The sequence below is a fragment of the Bactrocera latifrons genome, unplaced genomic scaffold (assembly GCF_001853355.1).
Source record: "Bactrocera latifrons isolate USDA-ARS-PBARC rearing strain unplaced genomic scaffold, ASM185335v1 scaffold_31, whole genome shotgun sequence".
In the NCBI taxonomy this organism is placed as follows: domain Eukaryota; kingdom Metazoa; phylum Arthropoda; class Insecta; order Diptera; family Tephritidae; genus Bactrocera; species Bactrocera latifrons.
In genome coordinates, this window is record NW_017536741.1 from 45429 (window position 1) to 69867 (window position 24439).

At 34.6% G+C, this 24439-nt stretch overlaps 5 protein-coding genes across 8 annotated transcripts in view; 3 read left to right on the top strand and 2 right to left on the bottom strand.

The window, feature by feature from the left end:
- Positions 1–1355, top strand: part of LOC108970789 (gamma-soluble NSF attachment protein) — a 1643-nt gene extending 288 nt beyond the window's left edge. The window contains exons 3-7 of the mRNA XM_018936365.1: positions 44–159; positions 216–410; positions 473–543; positions 606–993; positions 1193–1355. Coding sequence (XP_018791910.1) covers positions 44–159; positions 216–410; positions 473–543; positions 606–993; positions 1193–1267 — 845 coding nt within the window. The 3' untranslated portion in view covers positions 1268–1355. The remainder of the gene's footprint in view (positions 1–43; positions 160–215; positions 411–472; positions 544–605; positions 994–1192) is intronic.
- Positions 1356–1618: 263 nt separating this feature from the next.
- LOC108970802 (exostosin-1) lies at positions 1619–18496 on the top strand. The gene is made up of 10 exons (XM_018936409.1): positions 1619–3062; positions 9705–9857; positions 9932–10006; positions 10105–10231; positions 10512–10631; positions 16645–16748; positions 16821–16971; positions 17033–17455; positions 17520–17836; positions 17904–18496. Exons 1-10 carry the CDS (start codon positions 2251–2253, stop codon positions 18010–18012), a joined length of 2391 nt encoding a protein of 796 aa, XP_018791954.1. The 5' UTR covers positions 1619–2250; the 3' UTR covers positions 18013–18496.
- On the bottom strand, positions 5655–8993 carry LOC108970804. 2 transcript variants are annotated; one of them, XM_018936412.1, is made up of 3 exons: positions 8691–8993; positions 8526–8629; positions 5655–8436 (listed from the first exon to the last, which is right to left on the bottom strand). In XM_018936412.1, the coding sequence occupies exons 1-3, from the start codon at positions 8721–8723 to the stop codon at positions 7056–7058; spliced, it is 1518 nt and encodes a 505-aa protein (XP_018791957.1). In that variant the 5' UTR covers positions 8724–8993; the 3' UTR covers positions 5655–7055. The 2 variants fall into 2 exon arrangements, with proteins under 2 accessions (XP_018791957.1, XP_018791958.1); XM_018936413.1 differs by lacking the exon at positions 8691–8993 and having other exon boundaries at positions 5655–8450; positions 8526–8613.
- On the bottom strand, positions 11277–15676 carry LOC108970803 (lamin-C). 2 transcript variants are annotated; one of them, XM_018936410.1, is made up of 4 exons: positions 15043–15676; positions 12769–13363; positions 11884–12701; positions 11277–11811 (listed from the first exon to the last, which is right to left on the bottom strand). In XM_018936410.1, exons 1-4 carry the CDS (start codon positions 15441–15443, stop codon positions 11700–11702), a joined length of 1926 nt encoding a protein of 641 aa, XP_018791955.1. In that variant the 5' UTR covers positions 15444–15676; the 3' UTR covers positions 11277–11699. The 2 variants fall into 2 exon arrangements, with proteins under 2 accessions (XP_018791955.1, XP_018791956.1); XM_018936411.1 differs by having other exon boundaries at positions 11967–12701; positions 15043–15671.
- Positions 18497–20027: 1531 nt separating the features above from the next.
- Positions 20028–23793, top strand: LOC108970733 (liver carboxylesterase 1). Of its 2 annotated transcripts, XM_018936269.1 has the most exons (5): positions 20028–20158; positions 20226–20318; positions 21652–21819; positions 21916–23435; positions 23559–23793. In XM_018936269.1, exons 1-5 carry the CDS (start codon positions 20057–20059, stop codon positions 23635–23637), a joined length of 1962 nt encoding a protein of 653 aa, XP_018791814.1. In that variant the 5' UTR covers positions 20028–20056; the 3' UTR covers positions 23638–23793. The 2 variants fall into 2 exon arrangements, with proteins under 2 accessions (XP_018791814.1, XP_018791813.1); XM_018936268.1 differs by having other exon boundaries at positions 21916–23793.
- Positions 23794–24439: the final 646 nt, after the last annotated feature.

The window sequence follows — 24439 nt, forward strand, 5'->3', positions numbered from 1 at the left end:
AAATATATTCTATATTATTTATTAATCTTTTCTTTTATGTTAGCTACCGCCTTTCGTATAGCTAAGTCTTTTGATCAAAGCAAAGAGTGCTTAGTGAAAGCAATTGATTGTCATAAAAATAATCGATCTTGGTTTCATGCTGCAAAATGTTACGAACAGGTATAAAACTATTAAATATTTAAAGTGATTGGTTACTAATTCCTATTAATTTAAAGATAATTCTGATATTGAAAGAAAACAACAATTTACTCGAAATAGAAGAAAATGTAAATAAAGCATGCAATCTTTATCAGCAACATGGATCGCCAGAAGCTGCGGCAACCGCATTAGATAAAGCTGCTAAAATTGTAGAGCAAAAGCATCCTGAACTTGCTTTGACCTTTTATAAGCATGCTTTGGAAGTTGTAATGGTATTAAATGAAAACAATCTTTCATAATTATTGATCATATTCTAACGCTTGTTGATTGATAGTTAGACGACTCCACACGACATGCTGCTGAGTATGCATCAAAGATTTCACGAATTTTGGTAAAATTAAATAAGTAAGTTTTTTTAAACTTGATTTATACTCTTGAGGACGATCTTTTAATCAACTCAATAATAGATATGACCAGGCCGCAGATGCCATAAGAAGGGAAATTGGGTTAAATCAACAGACAGAGTCTTATGGTCAAATTGGTCGATTAGCTGTAGCCCTAGTTTTGGTTCAACTTGCTCGAGGAGATTTTGTTGCAGCGGAGAAAGCATTTAAGGAATGGGGTAATTGTTGTGATTCGGATGAAGTTCAAACATTAGAACTTCTTCTACAAGCATTTGATGATGAAGATCCAGAGTCTGCTAAACGAGCTTTAGCTGCTCCTTTTATACGACACATGGATGTTGAGTACAGTATTCTCGCTCGCGATATACCATTACCACATGGCTTAGCAACTACGTCAAAAGCCGACGTGATCAAGGATGCTGCACCTTCTTATATGTCTCCAAATACCGAGGTAAATTCAATACCATCGTTTTTAGTTTAATTTCTCAGGCTTAGATATACCTTTATTTACTTAATATCAATTATTTGGAGCAATTAGCTTTCTTGAAAAAGGCATTGAAAACTATGTATATTGATCGGTTATTAATGTTATGACTTTACTGTGCAATTGGTTTTAATTAACCAAAAGTTATTTTTTGATATATTTTTAGCAAGTGGACGCTTTATCAACAAAGCCTAGTGTACCTACCCATGATGAAGATGAAGAAGAGGAAGGATTGTGTTAGTCATTATTATTAACTAGTTTTATCGCAGAAGCTAATGTTTGTTTTGGTATTTAATAAGGTTAATAAAAGTTTACTCCCTTAAAGAAAATCATGTTTTTAAAATGTCCTAATTTATAAAGCGCACAGATTTATTCTTCCAACCGCCGTCTTAAAATTTATAAATGAGAGTTTAGGAATGAACATTTTAAAAAATATATTCATATATAACAACAACAACTACGAATATTAAGATTTAAAAAAAAAAACAATTGGCCAAACATTTGAAGTTTCAGAGAGCTGGCAACACATAAATTTGTTTTGACAGATGAAATTTTCGTTTTGTGTTTTTGTAGTAGAGTTAAATGTGTGACTTACAGTCGTCGTTTACGTCAAAATTTCCAACAGTGGGCAGGTCGATCCATAGATTTTAGGCTCTAAATCTGTGCGTCAGAAATTACATTAATAAAGAATTTTGGCGTTTAATGAAGTAAAATCAGTCAAAGAAATTAAATTTATATCATAAAAGTATGATAACAACAATAAGTTTATGAATTCACTGAATCTACCGCGCCTCGGGTTGTCGGCGGCAACGATGTGTATATACTGCCATGAAAATACGATATATGAGTAAAATAGAAAGATTCTGCATTTATACGCCTACTAGAGGACATTAGAGTAATTATTTAATTAATATCGAAAAAATATCTGACCATTCAATAAAATGAGTGCAATAAAAATATATTTTTGTTTTGTGAATAGAGCTATCATATATCAAAAAATCTGAGCATAAAAATACAAAGATGTGTGGTTTAGAAAATTTTATACATCTGCATGAAACACTACATTCATCGCCGCTATGTAAATTGTTTTGTTATCTATGTATGTAAAATGCAAAATATATCAAAGAGGGCATAAATGTACCTTTGCTGCATTTGTACAATGTAAATTAAGGCGTTTAAAAAAAACTGTGTGAAGTTGGATTCAAAAAAGCTAATAGAAATAAAATGCAAGCTAAAAAACGGTATATTTTGGTTTTTGTGTCTTGTGCATTTCTCGCATACTGTTATTTTGGTGGTTATCGACTCAAAAAAAGTGACAAGTCTCACCGCAATCTTCAAGTGGTAGATGCAGTAACGCGCGCTCGCCTCCTTGAAAAATTACCCAGTTATCAACCGAAGGAAAACGTTCATATGACATTTCGAATCGATAAAACAGACAATGCAAGTGAGCTAGGTGAAGATAAGCACAAATCCTCAAATGGCATAAATAAGGCGATTTCCTGCCGAATGGAAAGTTGTTTCGATTTTACAAAATGCTATGGAGAATTTTTAGTGTATGTGTATCCACCAGAGCCTTTGAACTCTTTGGGTGCTGCTCCTCCCGTATCAGCTAATTACCAAAAGATATTATCCGCAATACGCGAATCAAGATACTATACGTCCCAACCGGAGCGGGCGTGTTTATTTGTTTTGGCTATTGATACCTTGGATCGAGACTCTTTGTCGAATGACTACGTTCGTAATGTTCCATCAAGGCTAGCACGCTTGCAGCACTGGAATAATGGCAGAAACCATTTGATATTCAATTTGTATTCAGGAACGTGGCCCGATTATGCGGAGGACTCTCTGGGATTCGATCCAGGTGAAGCTATACTAGCAAAAGCTAGCATGAGTGTATTTCACATACGGCCAAATTTCGATATCAGCATTCCGCTATTCCATAAACAGTTTCCTTTACGTGCGGGCTCATCTGGATTAGTACAAACTAATAACTTTCCAGCAAACAAAAAATATTTACTAGCATTTAAAGGAAAAAGGTAAGTTAACGTGATAATACACAATAATAAATTATAATATATCCCAATAAATTGATTAATAATTTTTAATGTCGATTATATTGAACATATTTTAAGATTTGTCAGTAGTTTGGCCAGACTTAACTTTAATAGTATCTTTTAATGGGGTAGGATTTCCGAAATCTTATGATGAAATCCGGGTCAATTTCCGTGCGTAGAATTGCTTTAATAGTATCTATGTATATATAGTACTATCGTTAGTCGGATGTTATTGGCATATATGTACATATGTTATATGTTATATCTTTATATATAACAAGTAAGGAGGGTTAAKTTATTTTATACTTGTGCAAMTTGCAAATTCAAAACCAGAGAAATAGTTTAAGGTGTAAAGCCAATCATATAGAGTAGAGTGAGCCGCATGTTCGAAAATTCCGATATTAGTTATCTAGGTTTTAGGACAACTATTCGCTCAAATTTAACTATATTAGGCCCAAAGATACACTGTTATGGATAAGACTCGCTCTCTTATTCTTTTTGGGATAACTCACATATTGGCTAATATATGCGGTATAGAGTCAGCCGGAAGTTCGAAAACCTTTATATTAGGTATATGAGGGCTAAGGGAAGTATTGGTGTGATTCAACCCAAATTGTGCTATATRGAAAGTAGGTGTGGTTGTTGTTCGATTTCAAATTTTGTCGAAATGGGTTGGTCAAGTAATGTAAAGTAATTGGATTTCACGTAAATGTGAACGGTGTTACGCCCATCGTCCAATTTTCACACCGCCTTCCATAAAGATCTCTCATAYCACCTCGGTGGTAAAATTTAAAATATCTGGCATATTTAGTTTTTGATTTAGTAGTTTTTAACAGTACCGTTATATGGGAAGTGAGCGGCGTTATCCTCATCATTTATTTTCGCAACGTCGGTAGAAGTTCTTCTAAGAACCCACAGGTGCCTCTTGTTGCTGCGTTCCTCTCTACAAAATTACTGCTTTATATCTTAAATTAGTGCTTAGTTATCACACTTTATATGTTTGCGGGTGATTGCGATTTGTGAGCGTGGCAGTGGTCCAATTACGCCCATTATGAACTCGAAATTTTTTTGTACCAAGGAATATACATAGCAAGTTTGATCGAGATATCTAACTTTTTACTCAAATTACAGCTTGCACGGACGGACGAATTTACTGACAGATAGTCAATCGGATTTCAATTTTTCATGTCAACCTAATTATTTACATAACATGTACATAKATATACATATGTATATATAATACAAATAACTGTTAGGTGAACAAAACTATTATACTCTGAAGCAACTGGTTGCAAGAGTATAAAAATTAGGTGTCACGTTGTTTGTCCGCGATTTACTATTGAACTGATGTTAAGAAAATTTAGCACACTCTGTCCAGTTCGAACCAACTTAGAAGATAGGATAGTAAAAATCATAAAAATTCATAAATTAATTATATTCAAAATTAAACCTCAATACAATCCCTTGGATTCTTATACCGACAAAAACGTTGTCACCTTTATTTGTAAATAAAATTTTCACTGAATTTAATAATAGTATAAAACAAGTAAGGAAGGGCTAAGTTCGGGTGTCACCGAACATTTTATACTCTCGCATTATAAAGTGATAATCGAGATTTCAGGCGTGGCTGTGAACCGATTTCACCCATATTTGGTACATGTCATCACGGTGTTAAGAAAATATTATATACCGAATTTCATTGAAATCGGTTGAGTACTTCCTGAGGTATGGTTTTTGGTCCATAAGTGGGCGACGCCACGCCCATTTTCAATTAAAAACAAAAAACCTGGATGCAGCTTCCTTCTGGCATATCTTCCGTAAAATTTAGTGTTTCTGACGTTTTATGTTAGTCGGTTAGCGTGGTTATTGTCCGTCTTCTTCCATTTTTGAACTGTATATGGAAATGCGTAAAAGAAACGACTCTATTCAGTTTGGTTGACATAGYTATAGTAGTTTTCGAGATATGTACAAAAAAGTTAGTAGGGGCCGGGGCCACGCCCACTTTTCCAAAAAAATTACGTCCAAATTTGCCCCTCCCTAGTGCGATCCTTTGTGCCAAATTTCATTTTAATATCTTTATTTACGGCTTAGTTATGACATTTTATAGGTTTCGGTAATACGTGTACCAAGTTTCATCATGATATCTCAATTTTTACTCAAGTTACAGCTTGCACGGACGGACGGACAGACGGACAGACGGACGGACGGACAGACAGACAGACATCCGGATTTCGACTCTACTCGTCACCCTGATCACTTTGGTATATATAACCCTATATCTGACTCTTTTAGTTTTAGGACTTACAAACAACGGTTATGTGGACAAAACTATATTACTTTCTTTAGCAACTTTGTTGCGAGAGTATAAAAATGAATACCACAGAAACGCGTGGCCGGTTCCACTAGTATGTACATACATGTTTTTTATAGTCAATGAACATAGTGTTGACAAAGGTTATCAATAAAGTGATCATCAAACTAACGAAATTGTACATATGTACGTTTGTATTTGTATATATGTATGTGTATGTGTATTTTTGAAAAAAAAAAACCTTATTTTTTATTTTTCTCCTATTAACAGAAGCATTTTTCATTTATTGTATATATTATTATATTATCTAAAACAATGCAGCAACCTTTAAACTAACATATTTTAACGCAGTTTCGGGTACAAATTAACTGCGTGTGCAAACCGTTATGTATACAAATTTTTGGTTGGTTTGGTACAATCTTTGTTATGTTTATAAAGATTGATCTCTATGTGTCAATTAGTGGGTGTTTGTCAGCTGTTTGTTTACGATGCAAACAGTTTGCCTTCAATCAATAAATTCTTGGCGTATTTCCCGAAGCGGACTTTTCAGTTTCCCAAACAGAAAAAAGTCACAAGGAGTACGTCACTATTCTGGCAATATGGTGGTTTTGAAATTTTTCTTGTTTTTCATTTGGTTTAAAATCTGTTACAATCGTTCTAGAATGCGACAGCATGAGTTGGTTTCTGTTCATAAATCCTGTCGTTTTCGTTAGTTTTACGGGTTTTGTTCATTTTGAGGCCAATCCCTGTCGTACCCGCATAAGGAGTCGCAATGTGGAGATTTGGCAAATGTTAAATAAACATAAGCAAACGAAATGGGTGCAGCGCTATAAATTCTGTAACCCCTCCATCGGAGTGAGTAAGCTTTGGACTCCTGTAAAGTCCTTTTCCAACGCGAGCGGATAGGATGAATATGCGTAGCGTATTTTAATCGGCAATATGCCCTGCACTGTTGAACTGCCAAGACCAAAAGACGTGTTACCCGATGACGGTACAAAATGCTAAAAGGCTGCGAGTCTCTTACTGTCACCGATGATTAGGTTAAAGATGTCATTGTCAAGATGGTAGTCTAAGTCCCTCAGCMCATATGACTTAAGCATTTTGATGCTAAAGTATCTAGTCTGAGTTTAGTAAACGCTTCCGGGTAAGAAACACAATGTTTTCGTAAAAATAATCCTTGCATTCATCTGCTTGGAGCAAAACCGCATCCTAGAAGTTTAAAGAGGTCATTCCTTGACTATGTGACCATATTATTGACAAAGTGGAGCTATTAACACCTTTACTGACTTTTTCCATGCAAATTCGTTCTGGCAAATGTAGCAGGTTTAATTAATATTTATGTAGAATCGGTCCCGTCCTATCAAATATATGCACTGCGTGCAATGAGTCCCCTCTTGACTATAATCTATGAAATAAAGTCATCTTTCAACAGTCCTTTCCCAATATCCGACCCTTTTGGAACAGCACGATTCCGGGCCACAAGATTTTGTTCAATTCAATTCAATTTGCGTATTGTTGCCTAAACATGGTCTAGCTAATCACTACAACAACAAAATTTATTTAATTATATTTGGTTTCTATTGCTAAGTAAATGAGTATTCATTGTGCATAACAGATGTGAGGAAAGATAAGAAATTAGGATGTACACAAACCTAAACCAATTCTTACGTAAAGATTTTGTCACCAAATTTAATAGATCCACGATTATGTTCTCGGTTACTTTGAAGTCTCGGTAATTCGAGCGTTTGTCTGACCTTAACTGCCGCAGAAGGTGGTGCTTTTCTCGATCTGCCTGTTGGAGGAGAGGTGACTTGCTCTTTGATATCTGTTGCTAATATTGGGTTTGTAGTAGTAGAAATTAATACTGAATGTCGCATTTCGCCATAGTTGCCAAATATTGGTAGCTTATCAGAAGGAAATTGAGATGTGGAGGTTGCAACCTCTGGTGGCCATTTTTCAGTTTTAACCCGGGAGGATAAACTGTGAAACCGACCTCTTAACTTGAAAGCGTCTCTAGGGTTACTAATATTGCTTGGAGTCCAATCGCCGTTAAGTTCTTCTGAGTTCTTCCGTTGTTTTGATCTCGTCAGTAGACCAGCACTTGCAGAATTCGTAGGGGGTAAGATTGTAGTCGTTTGTAACCGTTCCTGAAAACGCCTTAAGAAATTGGCTGGGTAGTTTGGTGGCTCCTCCGTCAAGGTACTTGGTGTGATCGTTGATACAAACTTATCTCTATACGCAGTGATAGTGGGTTGTATCAAAGAAAATTTGGATGGAGTAGTTAGAAGACTAATATGTGAACCTTGCATTAATGGTATTGCTATAGACTCTTCAGCAATATGTTCAGTGACTTCATAACCATTTGACTGTATTTTTTGGTTTTGGTAATCATGATCATTGTATTGATCTTGCTCTCCAACGGTCAATAACGTTTGATGAGAAATCTGTTTTTCTGGTTTAGGCAGACTTTCTGCCATAAAGCTGGTGTGTAGTGGACTTAGTGTATTTGGTTTGAGTGGGGAATTGGTAGAACCTACTTCACTAGTGTCAAAAACTGGCAACCAGGAATTTTGTTCATCTGTCATTTCTTGGGATGCCTGTAGTGAATATTTTTCATTCTCGGAAAGAAGATTTTGTTGATAAACATCGCCGCTTTTAACTGATAATTGTCCTTCTGCAATTAACTCTTGTTCCTTTTCCATCTTCTCCATTTGGTCACTATTGAGATACGCGGGCATTGTGCTTTTGTAGGAATTTACCGTTTTCGAGTCGGTAGTAATCGTTGGCTTCGTTATTATTTTAACAATTTTTTTGCTTGGTCGAATTTTGATAATTTTCATGGGTTTCTTTGTTGTGGGGTTATGGATGATGTATTTTACTCTGGTAGTTTCCGAGGGTAAATAATTAAATAGTTTATTTGTCAGCGCTGAGTGTCCGTTGGGCGCTAGATCGGACGTCATATGTTTTATGGAGTATGGCCTGGTGGCCATGTTGCCTACTAAGTTATCTAAGTGCATTTGTTTCCACATGAAGCGACGTTGTAGCCTGAAAACACATAACTGTAATCAATATTATGCAAGGATCATACATATATATATATTTAAGAAAGTATTTGCAAATTGTAGATTATTTACGCTGCTTCCTTGCCCTTGGCTATCCCGCGACAACTAAGTAAACAGAGGAGGTAAAGTATGTAACGTAGTTGTTTGTTATCCAATGTAGTCTCCCAAATAATATGCTGAGAATAAAAATTGCAAATCAATTAACATGATGTTTAGCAACATAAATAATTTACATACGAAACACTTGCAATTGTTTAAGAAATGAACCATTTTGTTTAATGCTCATGCACGAGCTGTTTGTGCTGTAACGATTTCTGCAAGATTAATTTGTAGTATGTTGTCTGCCATTCAATTTATAGAGTATTGCATATTTCAAAACTATTCAGTGTTGGCATTCATCAAGTCTGCGATGCAGTGCATGGTACAATCTTTCGAGGCAATAAACTGCAGTGAACTACGATTTAAAGGGGAATGCACGTTTACTTACACTGTTATGTGTTATTTACGTTCGATTGTGCATTTGCTTATGTGCTCGTATAAATGTTGTGAGTATTTAAATCGTGGAACAAGTCAGTTTGCGCTAGCTGAATATAATGAATCATAGAGTAAATTTTTCAATATTGTTTTTGTTTTTTTTACATCTCTTGGTTTCTTATCTTCCTTTTTCCGCATAACTTTTGTTATTAATTTGCTGATTTTTAACTTTCTTCTGCATCATACACATTTAATTCGGATGGTCGAATATTTAGGTGGCAGATTATTGCTATTTGCTTTCTCCTTCTCCTTTGCTTTCGTTTTTATTTTCTTTTTCATTTACTTATGTCTTTTTATATACATTGTATATTATGTACGAAATGATATGTTATGAGTTGTTAAAAAATTATGCTTGAATACCCGCGTATAGCGAGTTCGAATGCCGTCTCAAGTAAAATCTAAACTTGAGAGAAACTGCTTTTTTACGGGACGTTGCTTCAAATAAAAATGTATTATTTACATATTTTGAAAACAATATCTCCGCTAGATTTCTGGGCCAAAGAGTCGATTTATATCGTCATTAAACGAACTTCCCCCGTCAGTTTTATACGCATAATAAAATATTGTTTGTGTAAGTACGGAAATTGTTCTGCGATTGGGCAGTGCTACAAATTTTTTTTACTATTAGCCTTGATTTTAAAATATATGTATAAGTTATCAAGGTACTTACGTATATATACATATATATTTGAAGTCATTACCGTCCCTATACTACAGATATGTGCATGGAATTGGCTCTGAGACAAGAAACTCCTTGTTTCATTTACACAATGGCCGGGACATCATTTTGGTCACAACTTGTCGGCATGGCAAGAGTTGGAGGGAACTTCAGGACGGTCGATGTGATGAGGACAATCGTGAATATGACAAGTAAATTAAAAATACTAGTTATGTTTTTTTAATATTTTAATAATCTCAATATTGTGTTTTTCAAAAATTTCCAGATATGACTATGAGACATTATTACAAAACTCTACATTTTGTTTGGTACCACGTGGAAGACGTTTGGGATCGTTTCGGTAAGTCTCATTAAGTTCTTAATTGTATACCTCCACTAAGTTCATATTAAAAACGTCCTTCTTCTAAATAATACTTTTAATTTATTTATTTTCTAAAGGTTTCTAGAAGCACTCCAAGCGGGTTGTATTCCAGTTTTGTTATCGAATGGTTGGGTACTACCATTTGAGTCTAAAATTGATTGGAATGGTGCTGTGATTTGGGCAGATGAAAGATTGTTATTACAGGTGGGTTAAATTTGTAATGACACTTAATTTAAAAATAGAATTATCTGCCGATTTGCGAATTTTAATTAGAAAATTTGGGTTTAATTTTTTGACGGGTTTGTGTATTAAATGTTCAAATATTGGGATGTAAAAAAAATTTAATTCAAATATTAATTAATTATATCTGACTACTAGGGAGTAAGTATATAATATATTTTTTGTTTTTTGTCCAGTATACTTACTTACCACGTACTAATTTGCAATGTTAATTAGTTAATTATGTTTCGTTGCATACTTTCAGGTGCCAGAAGTCGTACGCTCTATTTCGTTGGAACGAATTTTGTCTTTGCGTCAGCAAACCCAAGTTCTTTGGGAACGATATTTTGGATCTATAGAAAAAATTGTGTTCACTACGTTTGAGGTGAGTCGCAAAAATAAAATATAATAATAATCCTCATCAATTTATTTCGAATTCATTCGTTTATATAATTTTAAACTATATTTTTATAACCTGGTTTTATTTTACCTAAGCACATAAATGAAGAATATCTTTATCTCAGAACAAAAAAACAAAAAAAAAAAAAAAAAAAAAAAAAAAAAAAAAAAAAAAAAAATTAAAATGCCTTTATAAATAACCCCGAAAAAAGAATTGCCAATGTAAATATTTTCCAATTACTTTTAGCAACCTTAACTTTTATACGATTCTTGGAAATTTTAAAGTGGCTTTACTTCATTTCGTTCTTTTAATACAAGAGTCTCGCAGATATAAATAACTTAAAAATTTTCAAWTGAAAAAATTTTGTTTATATCAGTTTAACCTTTTGAACCCCACCCTTTCCCAGACTCGCTTTGAATGCGCTTTTACAGCTGAAAAAGAGCTTGTTGGGCCGATGCAGTTATAGAATCTCATTCTCTAACTATTAGAGATCACACTTATCAGACACTTAACTTGATTTTATTTCATAATGTAAATTATATAAAATAGTTTCCCTTATATGTGAATTCAATTTGAATAGCTTAATGCCATGTTAATTCTACTCCGGATTTGTAAATAAAAGTCCATGCCTTGACCATATTTAAATGCATATTTAATGTAAATTTAAGTTGTAAATTACATTTGGKTTTGTACATTAGATTTGGTGAAAACGTATATGATGTCCCTAGTAGACATATTTAAGTAGTTCTGAGTTTATAACTTGTATTTTATGTTAAGCCTCGCACTGATAGTGGAAATAGAACTGTTGAAACTGTGTTGTGCTGAACTTAAATTCCGTACAAAGTCTTGGCTTAAAGTTTAGGATATGTTTAAATGCACATAAAAAACTTAAAAGTTTAATTAACTTTGTTTGTGCTAGTTTACCCTAAATAGATACATACATATATAGTATACTATGTATATATTACTGTAAATATATTTATCTGTAACACCTGCTGGGTTTTAAGATATTTTCATAGTTGCACTTTTAGAAAAGTAGTGAGAATAGGCTTCTTACGCCAGTTGAACCGACTCCTGAGCCGAGTGTGAAACCGCTGCCTGATGTGCGGTGTCTGGACGCGTGACTGGAAAGGTTTGAACGAACACGGTCGTAGCTGGCAACATCCTGAAAGTGAAATAATTTAAAAGTCGGTTAATTTTATTCCAAGTAATCAAATTAAAAATTTAGCTAATTTACTGGTCGATCAGAAACTCTAAATGTTGACAGTGGCTGCAGATGTGACACATGCTACAGGTGTTGTAAATCGACAAGATTCTCACCTCTTTGTCAGCGTTAGCTAGAACGCTGCGCATTGAATCAGCAACTGGCCATTTCTTCTTCATTACCAGATTTTGTGGTGGATCGTGTGCAGTGCCAGCATCCACTGACCAAATTGTGACTGTAGCACCAGCATTAATTTTCGCTCCTCGCGAAAATTTGAAAGCCAATTCCTCATCGCCGGCGATGCGAGTTAACTGCCAACCGGTTAAATGGATCTCATCGGTGCCTTTGTTGTGTAATTTAATGTAACGTCCTTCACTATCGGCGTCGACAATTTGCAAATCGCCTTTAGCGGCTGAATTAACAGAATATTCGGACAAATTGCGATCCTCCGATTCATCAATAACTGTGCGGCGACGTTTGACTGCACTAGCGCTGCCACCAGCACCCGGTGTTGCCGAGCGCCGACCGCTGGGTGTGACACGTCCTGAACGTGAGGTAGAGCTAACAGATAAATGAGTACCATTTGAGTATCCTGAGTCGGTGTTTGTGCTAGTTCCTGGACGATTGGGCGATGAAATGTTTAAACGGCGCTCCTCTCCGCACAAAAGTTTGTCATAAGCGGCAATTTCGAGATCCAGTGAGACTTTAATGTCCATTAAATCACGATACTCTTGCAATTGTTGTGCCATTTCGTCGCGCATGCGTTGCAGTTCGGCCTCTAGTGAAGATATATATTGATTATGGCGAGCACGCTCACTGTCTAGGAGGTTTTCTAGTTCACGTATGCGCGCCTAAAAATATGTAATTAAAAAAGTTACATAGGTTTTAACTACAGGTAATTAAATTCATATGTCTTACATTTAAGCCTGCATTGGTGTTCTCCAGATCTTGAAGCTTAGCATTAAGTCCGTCAATTTTCGTGCGCATAAGCCGAACTTCTTCAGTTGCGTGTGCCGAAGAGTTGGCTGCTCTATTTGCAGCTGCTTGGAGATTTTTGATTTCATTGTCGTACAGCAATTCAATTTCTTCGCGATTGGCGCGCATTTGGGCTTCATATTGGTCGCGCAACTCCTGAAGGGATTGTTGTAGTTTTGCTTCATACTGCTTGGATAAACGGCCGTCGATTTCACTGATTTCAATTTGACGACGCGAGCGTGTTTCGGTTAGTTCACGGCTGTGAACTTGATCTTTGAAACTAAGCTCTTCGCGAAGGCTTTGGTTCTGATTCTCCAAATCAACTCGAGCCAAAGTTTCAGCTTCAAACTGCTTGCGGAGATCTTCAAGTTGCTTACGCAGCTTTTCGTTTTCAATTAAGAGGTCTTTAGCTTGATCTTCGGCCTTCTTGCGATCAGCCAAAGCCTGGTTGTACTTACCGTTAACTTCATTGTAGCGAGATTCATATACACGCGCACTATTCTCAGCGATCGCGCATTCCTTTGTTTTTTTATCTAGCCTGTTTTTTTATTAAATAAAAACGAAATATATAGTATAAAAAACATTTTTCTCGAAAGCACATGCATAAGAGATAACAGAAGTAAATACAATAACACAAAATTTTGAAAAAGCGACTTAAAATATATCTGTATGTAACACGTGATATCAAACGAGTTTGAGGAGTACAACAAAATTAGTGAATTTGTCAAATGACATCATCGCTAATATTTTTTATATGAATATATGGCTCAAATGACTTTCTGGCCATTTCCCATTACATTCGCATTTAATACACGATTTTTAGTTAAATCAGAACTTATACATATACATATGATATTTTTTATACTTTTTAAATTTACTCTTATTTACGAATGTATAAATGTTGTATGTGATGTATGTATGTGTAATAACCAATAGAAAATTAATTTGATGTAAAGAAAATATTCTCGCTATGGCTTTTTAAGAACGTGTCTGCAAATTCCAAAAGTCTTACAAATCCGCATTGTATATAATACTTTAAAGAAAATCACTAAGCTCTAGTGGAAAACGTGAGCATTGCAATCAAACCAAAACTTATGGGAGACCGCGTTGTGTAGTACAATCGCGAAACGTGGAATGCGAGAGATTTTTCACATTATCGAAATGTATGAATTTCTAATACTTTAGCCCCAATGAGAATCTGTTAGCCGAGACTTTTTGAGCAATATGCATGAGCTCCATTAAAGGCCAGCACAGAGCGCAATTGGGGAAATATAATCAGAGAGAATAACCGACATATGGTGTGGATATACATACATATGTATATACATAGAGGTATATGTATTTAAATTCATACTAGGCTTTCTAGGTTTGTGTTTATTCAAGGTTGCTTTCGTGAAATTGTCACAAAAAAGCGAAAGAGTAATTTTTAGAAATACCTAAAAGCTATAGCTATTATTGCCATTCTTTTTTCGAGTCAATTATGCACGCGTTATTGTTGTTTTGTTTGCTCATTTTATGCTGGTACAGTTTGTGCTTATGCTCCATCGATTCGATTTAGTGCGGTTGTAATGATCTTTATTTTTGGCAAAATGACATCACGCATATCTCTATGCGCTGTTTCTTAGGGGGAGCCGACCTTCATGGCCACATAAGTTTTTTTTTAGTTTGATTTAGTATTCGAAGCGTCATTTTTTTATATATGTATGTATATGATGTTTATGAGAAACAAAAACAAAGACCAAACAAAAATAACAATGAATAATTAAGCCCTAAACGCGTTTGGCAAGTTTATTTGACAAACGTATGTATGTAATATGTAAACAACTAATACGTATTACTCTCATTTTGTTGTTGTATGTTTTTTCCAAATGCTATGTGAAGGTATGTGAATAGCCTGTTACCCTCTAACATATTTTCCTTTACTCTAAATGACATCATTCATTATCATATTGAGCTTGCTGCCATGTGTTGTTAAAGCGTAGAGCATAACAACTCGAGAAAGGCAACAAATCCACTATGACATCATTGATTAAAGTTTACATACATACTGATATACTTGCATTTAATGTTGACGCTTTAAAAAACCTTACTTTGAATAAGAGTACATACATACATACATATATACATAAGTATATATGTGAGTATTAAAGTAAGTAAGAAATACACAGCAAATGGTGACRTTTTCTGATTGATTGTAAATATTTTCTAGTTGTTTACCTTTGTTTGAGGTCATCATTTTCCTCCCATAACCGCTTGATGTCAATTTCTAGTTTAGCCTTTTCTTTGGAAGTTTCATCCAATAGCTTACGTGCTGCAGCCAGTTCTTTCTCATACATGGCTTTAATATTGGACACCTCGCGATTGACCGTGTCTTGGGCAATTTGTAGTTCCTGCGTTAATCGATTATTGTCATTCTCCAGGTTACGCATACGATCTATGTAGCAGGCTAGGCGATCGTTTAAATGTTGTAGTTCTTCCTTCTCCTGTATGCGAGTTGTGCGCGTAGGACTAGTGGCGCCCGGGCTCGTGGCCCCTAAACGTCCTGACTGCCCGCCCACTGGTGTGGAAGTCGAGGCGCGAGAAATCCGCGTAGACACTGAGACACGCTTTTGAGACATATTGTTTGTCTTTGTTTATTGTTTGCAATTACACAGGTAAACTATTTGTTTGTGTATATGCCCTGTACGGAGCGATATATAATCGTAGATTTCAGGCACTTGGTAAATATTTCAAGTTGGAACAAAGTGACTTGTTAAATGTATCCTATTATTTTAGCAGCTCTGCTTTGTTTGACTGGAAAAAATCAACTGAATCGAAATGTTGAACGTTCGCTTACAAATGGTGGTGGGCCAAAACAAAAAATGAAATCATCATCGACGGAATTAGGTGAGGCAAAAGCAAAAGCCTGAGAAAAGTAACCAGTGCGCACTCACGAGGTTTCATACAGCTCTCTTTGCACGAAAATCTTGTGTTCACTTTCTGTGCATATGTATGTATAAACTATGTATAAATGTTTGCGTTTTTACTGCTTTTGCTTTTGCACATTCATACAATATATAATATATACATATGTATGTATGTTAACAAATTACAATAACAATATTACAATAATAAGCTGAATGCCATGGCACTTTGAGCAGTCGACATAGCGGAGAGTAGAACAGTTGCGTATTATTGTAATGAGAATGAGTGGAGTTTTAGTCAACTCAGTACTACCCTACTATTTGTAATTATGTAAATATGTACATTCGGGAGTCTACACTTTCGTACAAAGAAAATGTGTATTCAAAACCGAATGAATTGTGAGGAGAAAAGCTGAATTAGTAATTTCTTTTTTATTGTAATGTAAACATTCGCCTACCTTATCTCTTGGTATGGTATCTGTTAACACCATTTCGGCGCAGCACCCGAGCAATATTAACGGTGTATGTAACTAATATCGGTAGGCTTTCCTCAGGCAATCGGTAGTTTAAAGTCTCTTTCAAGCGCTTGATGGGCTACCATCTTTCAACCCAACTATTGGTTACAGACTTAGCTGAATTTAAATACATACATATATGGATATGTGCGTACAGATGCACAACTGTTGACTACCACTTATAATTGTTATTACAAATTTAAAACTTTTAAATAGGCGCTTTTTCATACTTCGTATGAGCAATTTCGTTAAAATTAAATTATTTAGTTTATTTTATGCATATTTTTAGTTATATTTTATTATTTATTGCCTTCGTCTTATTCATCTCTTAACTTAACCACCTCGTACATTCATAAATGTGAACAATATTAATGGTATATCAATTAATCTTATTTTATTAGATTATCCGCGAGCGCTTACCAGATTATCCTGTTCGCAATACATTTATTTGGAATACATCGCCAGGTGCTCTCCTAACACTTCCAACGTTTGCTGACAGTTCCAGGTAAACTATAAAACATATTTAATTTGGTGGGACTGCCAATATAAAAGTACTTGACATAACTTTTTCTTTTAGGTATATGCCATTTTTATTGGATTCCATGGGCGTAGAACCCCGTCACAATTACACGGCTGTCATTTATGTACAAATTGGTTCGATTCTGGGCCCGAACACTGCGCTATACAAGTTAATCAAAACTATTTCAAAAAGTCAATTCGTAGATAGAGTAAGCTAGATATAAAAATGTCGAAATATGAGACAAGTAATCTGATTTTCCTAATTTGTAGATTTTGGTTCTCTGGGCGGCTGATCGTCCTATTCCATCTAAAAAGAGATGGCCTACGACTTACCATATACCATTCCATATAATAACTTTAAGTGGCTTAAGTATTGGTAAATCCTCTCGTAGTATGAAAAAAGATGTGAGCGAAAAGTTCTATAATAGTACTCTACTTTCCGGGGGAGTACCTATTAATCATCAAGATTCAAAAAATACCAGAGAGGAAACTTTAGATTTATTTGATGAACGCCCAAGCATATCACAACGTTTTTATCCATATCCCGAAATCCAAACAGATGCAGTGCTCTCATTAGACGAGGACTCTATACTCAATACAGATGAATTGGATTTTGCATATACAGTTTGGCGAGATTTTCCRGATCGTATTGTTGGTTATCCAGCTCGAGCTCACTTCTGGGATGATTCAAAGGTACTATCTTTTGTTTACTTGTTGTTTCGTGCAGTAAAAATTAACTTACTTAATTATTTTATAGAATGCGTGGGGATACACATCAAAGTGGACTAATTACTATTCCATAGTTTTGACTGGTGCAGCTTTCTATCATCGATACTATAATTACTTGTACACCAATTGGCTATCATTATTGCTTCTTAAGACTGTACAACAATCATCGAATTGTGAAGATATCCTAATGAATTTGCTTGTATCGCATGTAACGAGAAAACCACCGATAAAAGTGACTCAGCGCAAAGGCTATAAGGATCGTGAAACAGGACATTCTCCGTGGAATGATCCAGATCATTTCATTCAGCGGCAAAGTTGCCTCAATACATTCGCTGCAGTTTTTGGGTACACATGCACATATGAGTTATGAATGTAGCTCAGGTGAATATAATATTTTTTTGTTCTTTTGCAGATATATGCCGTTGATACGTTCAAATTTACGTCTTGATCCGGTATTGTATCGGGATCCGGTGTCCAATCTACGTAAGAAGTACCGCCAAATTGAGTTGGTTGGTAGCTAGCACTACATAAGCACAAGCTATAAAGTTAAGCTTAACTAATCTGTGTTTATCAACCACAAAAGTAAACTTAACTGTATTCAAAATACAAATGGATTGCTATAAAAGTAGTTTAAAGTCACAGATTTATAGATCAAATGTATTTATTGCAATAATAGACGTGCAGTTAAAGTTGTATAGCTTGCGAGATTTGAAAAAAAAAAAAATACATACCTTTACGTGAATGTTTACGTGCGAGTATGGATATGGTGTACCGAAAAAGTGTCACAACTATTTATATAAATTAGTAAGAAGTTATTTGTATGTAAAATGCCATTTACGATAAGTCACAGCCACAATAATTTAGATTCTGTAATTATAATTATAAGATGTTATAAGTTAACATATAATGATGTTGATGATGACATGACATGATGGTGATTACTTTAGGTCGCTATTTTTACAATATATAAAAACTGTAATAATTTATAATATTTAGTTAAATTTTTTAATATATGTATATATATAAATATATATATGTATGTATGTTTACAAAAGTGTATGCATATATGTATATGTATATACGAAAGTGTATAAATACATTTGACACTAATCACACTCGCTTAGGCTCATTTGTGTTAATATTTCCGATAAGCGACAAATTGAAAAAGGGACTTTAGTTATAATTTAATAAAATAATTGTTTATTATTGTATAAAAATATGACATGAAAATATTCATTTTTAACGCGAAAACTTAAATTCTCTTAAAAAGAGCTTAAACATGAACATGCCGAACTACAATAAATATATGTATATATACAAAAATCAAGTGAAAAGTGCAATGGTTTTGTTTAATATCCATAAATACACATATTCGCTCAATGTGCTGTTACGCAGGTATGTAAGAGTCTAATTTAAATTAAACATGTTGTTATCTACTAATATAGTTATACCAGCAGGACAAGAGCGGGGCTAATAAAATTAAAATACATATTTTTAAAATTTCCTAATTTAAAATATTATTTCACCCAATGAATGATTAAATATCGTTTGTTATGAAAAATGATTTATAATTATTTTAATTTTTCTCGGTTGACTAATTATATCTCTATAATCGACAAATATCACGGTTGAAAGACGTTACAAAAACGAGCGACAAGAATTTATTTCTGTACTTACTACAACTGCGCTAAAAACTTAGATGTTTTTGCGAAAGTTCATGTTACTCTGTACTTTGGAAATGCCGCTATTGCAGATTGGACCATTTTCGCACTTAGAAAGTAACGTTAATCTAAAAAACGTCACTATGATGAGTGACATCAGTTCTTAATTTTCTTTGAAAATGATCGTGGCCTAGTGAAACTTTGCATTTGGTAATGTCTAGCTATAATGTGTAAGTACTTCACACCTATAGTCCCTTATAATATACCGTTCTCTAACACTAGTTCGCGAATATTCTAACTTCCGCTGAAGTTTTATTCACCTTTTAGTTATACTATTTTGCAATGAAATAAAATGTTTTAAAGTATATATCCGTATACATATGTAATACATGCTTCTAATAATTATGTGCACAATAAATTTAGTAAGCACTTTCCATATTTACTTCATATGTTTTAACACCATAACAATGGGCACTCCAGTCACAAAAACTATAAAGCATCGAAAATTAATGTGAGTTTCATTTACCATATGTATCTAAGTATGACAATGATGGTGACATATTTTTATTCTGATTTAAATTATACGCTATTACATAGTAAGTATTTACTTTAATAGTATATACTTATGTACGCAGGTCATCTACGCTTATGGTCATTGCATTTGTTTTGTACAACTAATTGCTTTGGAAATACTATATGCGTATATAATTTCAGAACTTCATCCACCATCCATGAGCAGAAAGGGTTTTAGTATTCAAATACACTTTCGAGCTTAAACATACAAATTATTTTGTGCTCTTCATTTGCATAGGCATGCATATGTAATAATAATGTATGTATTATCATTGGATACACAAACTCGGCAATAGTTATTCAAAAAAAGGATAAGTTCATCAGCTTCAACATGCAATTTTTTAGGTTGTTGATTGCTTTGTTGTTATTGCAATTTTTGTCTACCAAAGGCCAGCGTATAAGCGTTTTACTGGACCAGGGGTCCATAACAGGGGTATGAATATTAAGCATTTGTATGCGAATTCGCTATTTACTATAATTTGCTGCTTTTGTGTTTACAGTTAAAGATATTTCCGGATACTTCACGAACCGCTGTTTACGCATTCCTCGGGGTGCCCTACGCGCAACCACCTGTTGGTGACCTACGCTTTGAGGTAAAGAACTATTTAGTCATTGGCAATATTTATTCGATATCAACCTTTATTTGTACAATATTTATTTTAGCACCATTAACTTGCGCACAAACGCATCTATTTTTACATGACACAAACCTTACCTACATACATATATTAATTGAAATTCCAGCATGCAAATGAGAAGTAGTGTAAACATATATGTATATGAGTGAGCGCTCAGACGAACACATACAGAAGTATATAATTCAGCACAAGCGATATTTGATCACCCCGTTTTATTATACCCTGAACGAAGTTTGTAACACCCAGATGGAAGCATCGGAGACCCTACAAAGTATATATATAAATGATCAGTATGTCGATCTGAGTTGATTTAGCCATGTTAGTCTGTCTGTCTAGAAATAATGCAATATCAGAAAAATTGTTCAGATCGGCTCACTATAGCATATACCTGTCATACAAGCCGAACGATCGGAATCAAGGGCTTGTGTGAAAAAGTTTCGCATTTGACGTCGTATCGTCACGAAATTTGGCATGGATTACTGCTTAGGGTAACAATATATTCTCCAAAAAAATTGTTCAGAACGGATTACTATAGCATATAGCTTCCATACAAACTGAACACACAGTTACTAACAGAAATGCAACTGTGAAGCTTATTTAGCTTCGGTGCAACCGAAGTTAACATTTTTTCTTGTTACTTTTTAATATTTATAGTTTTTTAGACATGCATATGAATATAACTGTGTATGTATGTATGCATTAGACTGTGAATCAAAGTGAATCGAAGCTGCTTCCGGTTGGCTATTTCCACTGTTTATTTACGGGTTGGACAATGGGCATGAAGCAGCTCAGTGAATTATGACATATTGGGTCGTTCACTAAGTAATTTCGTTTGATTACAACAACTGGCCTTATTGGAGCTTTTTCGCAGCCAACTTCACACTAACCGTTTTAACGTTATATATTTGAACAGCTGACATTGTAAGGCTTTTGTAAACAATTTTTTAAATAACTTGATCAGATTGGAGAATATATAATTATACTAGTTTAAATTGTAGTAAAAAAAAGCAATTAGTGAACGACCCAATATATGCGCCTACTCGAAACGCATGAGTTCAATTAAAAAGCATAATGAAAAAAATAAAATCACGAAGTGTGATTAATTATTGTATATTATTTTGCGAATTGAAAAGTGTGGAAAATATTAGTTTGACTGCTGTACATATGATTATAATATTGTGTTGTGATATTGTATTTGCGCGCTTTTTACATATATAGTCTTCTGTTTACGTATGATATAAAATGCTATAAATTTATTAAAATATTCTATTTTTAATTATATACAAAGCCTCCTTTGGCACATAGAGGCTGGAATCGTACTTTTCTGGCTATGAGTATGCGTCCGCTGTGCCCACAGCCATTGGACACAATCTATGATGAAGTAGCTGACGAAAGTCTTCCTCGCGAAACAATAATGGACGAAGATTGCTTATATTTAAATATTTGGGTTTCCGAGGTATGTAATTTAAATGTTCGTATACCCTTAAAAACTATCGATTTCCTCTCTAGTCGTGCTTAAAAAAATTTTTTGTTGGATATTTTTTGCTTTAAGACTGAAAATACTGGGAAGAAATCTGTGTTGGTACTTATAACTGGCGAGGAAATGATTTACGATTGGTCCCAAAATCGTGTGTCCGGCGTAGATCTTGCCTTGGAGGATATTGTCGTTGTTTCTATACAATACCGCAGCAATATTTTTGGATGGATTGCTATGGATAATGAAGTGTTGGCAGGAAATCTAGGCCTACAGGATCAACATCTGGCACTTCTTTGGATACAGAGAAATATCCAACACTTTGGAGGAGATCCCAACCATATAACATTATTAGGACATGGCACAAGTGGTGCGCCATGCGCCATGTCACATGCTGTCATGGGACGAACTGCTGAAGAGAATATTTTTTCTAAACTAATTATAATGTCCGGCGGCGATTTAGAGGCATCGCTAAGGTCTAGGCAAGATGTYATGAAAGCTTCCAAAGTCCTAGTGGAAAAATTAGGTTGCCAATTCGAAAAACCCAGTAGTCAACTGAGATATTGTCTAAGGCAAAAAAGCATTGGTGACTTGCTGAACGCCTTTGAAAGTATATACGATCATCGCAATGGCACACTTCATATTGGTCCCATCTTACCGGTTGCTTACGACGATTTATTAAAAAAYCGAACAATCTCACACTCTCTGGGTCCTATGCTCATTGGCATTACATCTAATGAAGGATCGTTTTTAGAGCAACGTTGGTTAAATTTAGCGCGCGAAAGCTATCAATCTATCCGTGACTATGTAGATTACACTGTGCTACCATGTATTTTACGAAATTTTGATGTGCAAATAAGGGATAAGATGAAATATGCAATAAACTGGTTCTATTTTAGTGGGGAGCCGAGTGAGAGTACAAAGCATTTTCTGTACGCATTGCAGCGCCTTATATCGGAGTATTTTTATGAATTGCCGTTCTACAGATTACTAAATCTATTAACTTCGAAAGACTATGGAATTGTTACGCCAGTGTTTGCATATGTTTTCGATGCTTCAAAATCTATGGATTTACGTGGGAAAATAAATTTATTCGGCGGCGCCCCCCATTCAGCCGATCTACTTTTGTTACTTGGACCCAGTGTATTTCAACAAGTAGCAAGAAGGCGTTTGTCGTTGGAAGAAAGCCGACTATCCCGACAATTTCGCAGTCATCTTATAACATTCATAAAAAGTAGAAGAGACACATATAGTTCAAGTTTCAAATCCAATGAATGGCTGCCCTATACAACTGAAAACCAATTCATATATAATTTTGGTAAGACAGATAAAGACATCCAGTTGGAAGCGAGTAGAAACTATTTGTCGGATTTTGAAAAAAATTCGTTTGAAATCGATAAATTGCTGCGCGATGATAGGGATGGCATTGATAATGTTTTTCTGAGAACAAGTAGGAATAACAGAGGTCGGAGTGATATTAACCAAGCAACAGTTTATGCGACAAATCAAACAAATTACGGTTATGTTTTACATTTGAAAAGGGTATACAACTTTTGGCAGATTTTTATACCATATATACATAACTATGGTGACCAAAGGTATTATGATGACAGTAATATTCCATTTGGCCAGCAAAATCTCTTAAAGGAAGCTGCTGCTGATGCAGCTCGTTACCGAAAGGGGTTTTTTGCACTAATTGTTATAGTTGTTTTTCTTTTAAGCATATTAACGGTCTGTGTATATATACTTCATAGGGATCAAATGCGTGAGAATACGCCTATCTCAGTTTCTCGTTTATGACGAAGATTGATCCAGAAGCCAGCATGGTTTCGACCGACTCTTACGTCATTCAGAGCTAACAACAATATTTCCAAATCGGAAAACTTTTTCTTTGGTGAAGTCATCCCACCCATAAGCGAAACTAAGAAACCAGCAGCGGAAACTAATCTGAATAAAGTAGAGACACGTTCAAAGAGAGAACTGAAGAAAAATAGAAGCAACTTCGATCCATCACAAAACAATATTAAACACTGGCAATATGAACTTACTTGCGACAAGTTTTGAATTGAGCACATTACTAAACTGTGTACATAAATACCTGCATACCTTATATACTAAAATATATAGAGAGTTTCGAAATTGAGTGAAAAACGAAGGCTATTTAATTTGAGTGAGTAGCTGTGCTTATGTTTGATTTGAGTAAAGTGAAATGTGCGTAGACCGAAAACTATTAGAAGGGCTTACCAAAACTGTACATTTTTAAAAAATAATAAATACAATATATTATGAATATAAGAAATACTACGTATGTATACCATATTATGCTTTAAGTTTATGTATTTGAAATTCCGGTATTTATGTATGTATGTATATAAACAATACTTTTTTCTATTTTGATTTTATCATACTTTGTGTTGTCGGAATTATTATTTTTTAAATATCTAAATTTTTTATTGTTTTACTGAAATTAATACTATTAAAAACATTTTCTGAARAAGATAAAGTTCGAAAATATTCGAAATTGTAAATATACATACCAACAATGCTGTCAAAACTTACCTTAACATCTTTTTAGCGAATAAATTTATTTGCATGCTGAATC

What these genes read in the sequence shown, in the direction of transcription:
- LOC108970804 (XM_018936412.1), bottom strand. Translation starts at nt 8,723, where the DNA reads ATGGTTCATTTCTTAAACAATTGCAAGTGTTTC. An exon ending in TAAACAATTGCAAGTGTTTC is followed by an intron (nt 8,630 to 8,690) that starts GTATGTAAATTA and finishes TTTTATTCTCAG; the next exon opens with CATATTATTTGGGAGACTAC. An exon ending in GCCAAGGGCAAGGAAGCAGC is followed by an intron (nt 8,437 to 8,525) that starts GTAAATAATCTA and finishes ATGTGTTTTCAG; the next exon opens with GCTACAACGTCGCTTCATGT.
- LOC108970803 (XM_018936410.1), bottom strand. Translation starts at nt 15,443, where the DNA reads ATGTCTCAAAAGCGTGTCTCAGTGTCTACGCGGATTTCTCGCGCCTCG. An exon ending in AATGATGACCTCAAACAAAG is followed by an intron (nt 13,364 to 15,042) that starts GTAAACAACTAG and finishes ATAAAAAAACAG; the next exon opens with GCTAGATAAAAAAACAAAGG. An exon ending in TTAGAGTTTCTGATCGACCA is followed by an intron (nt 11,812 to 11,883) that starts GTAAATTAGCTA and finishes TTTCACTTTCAG; the next exon opens with GATGTTGCCAGCTACGACCG.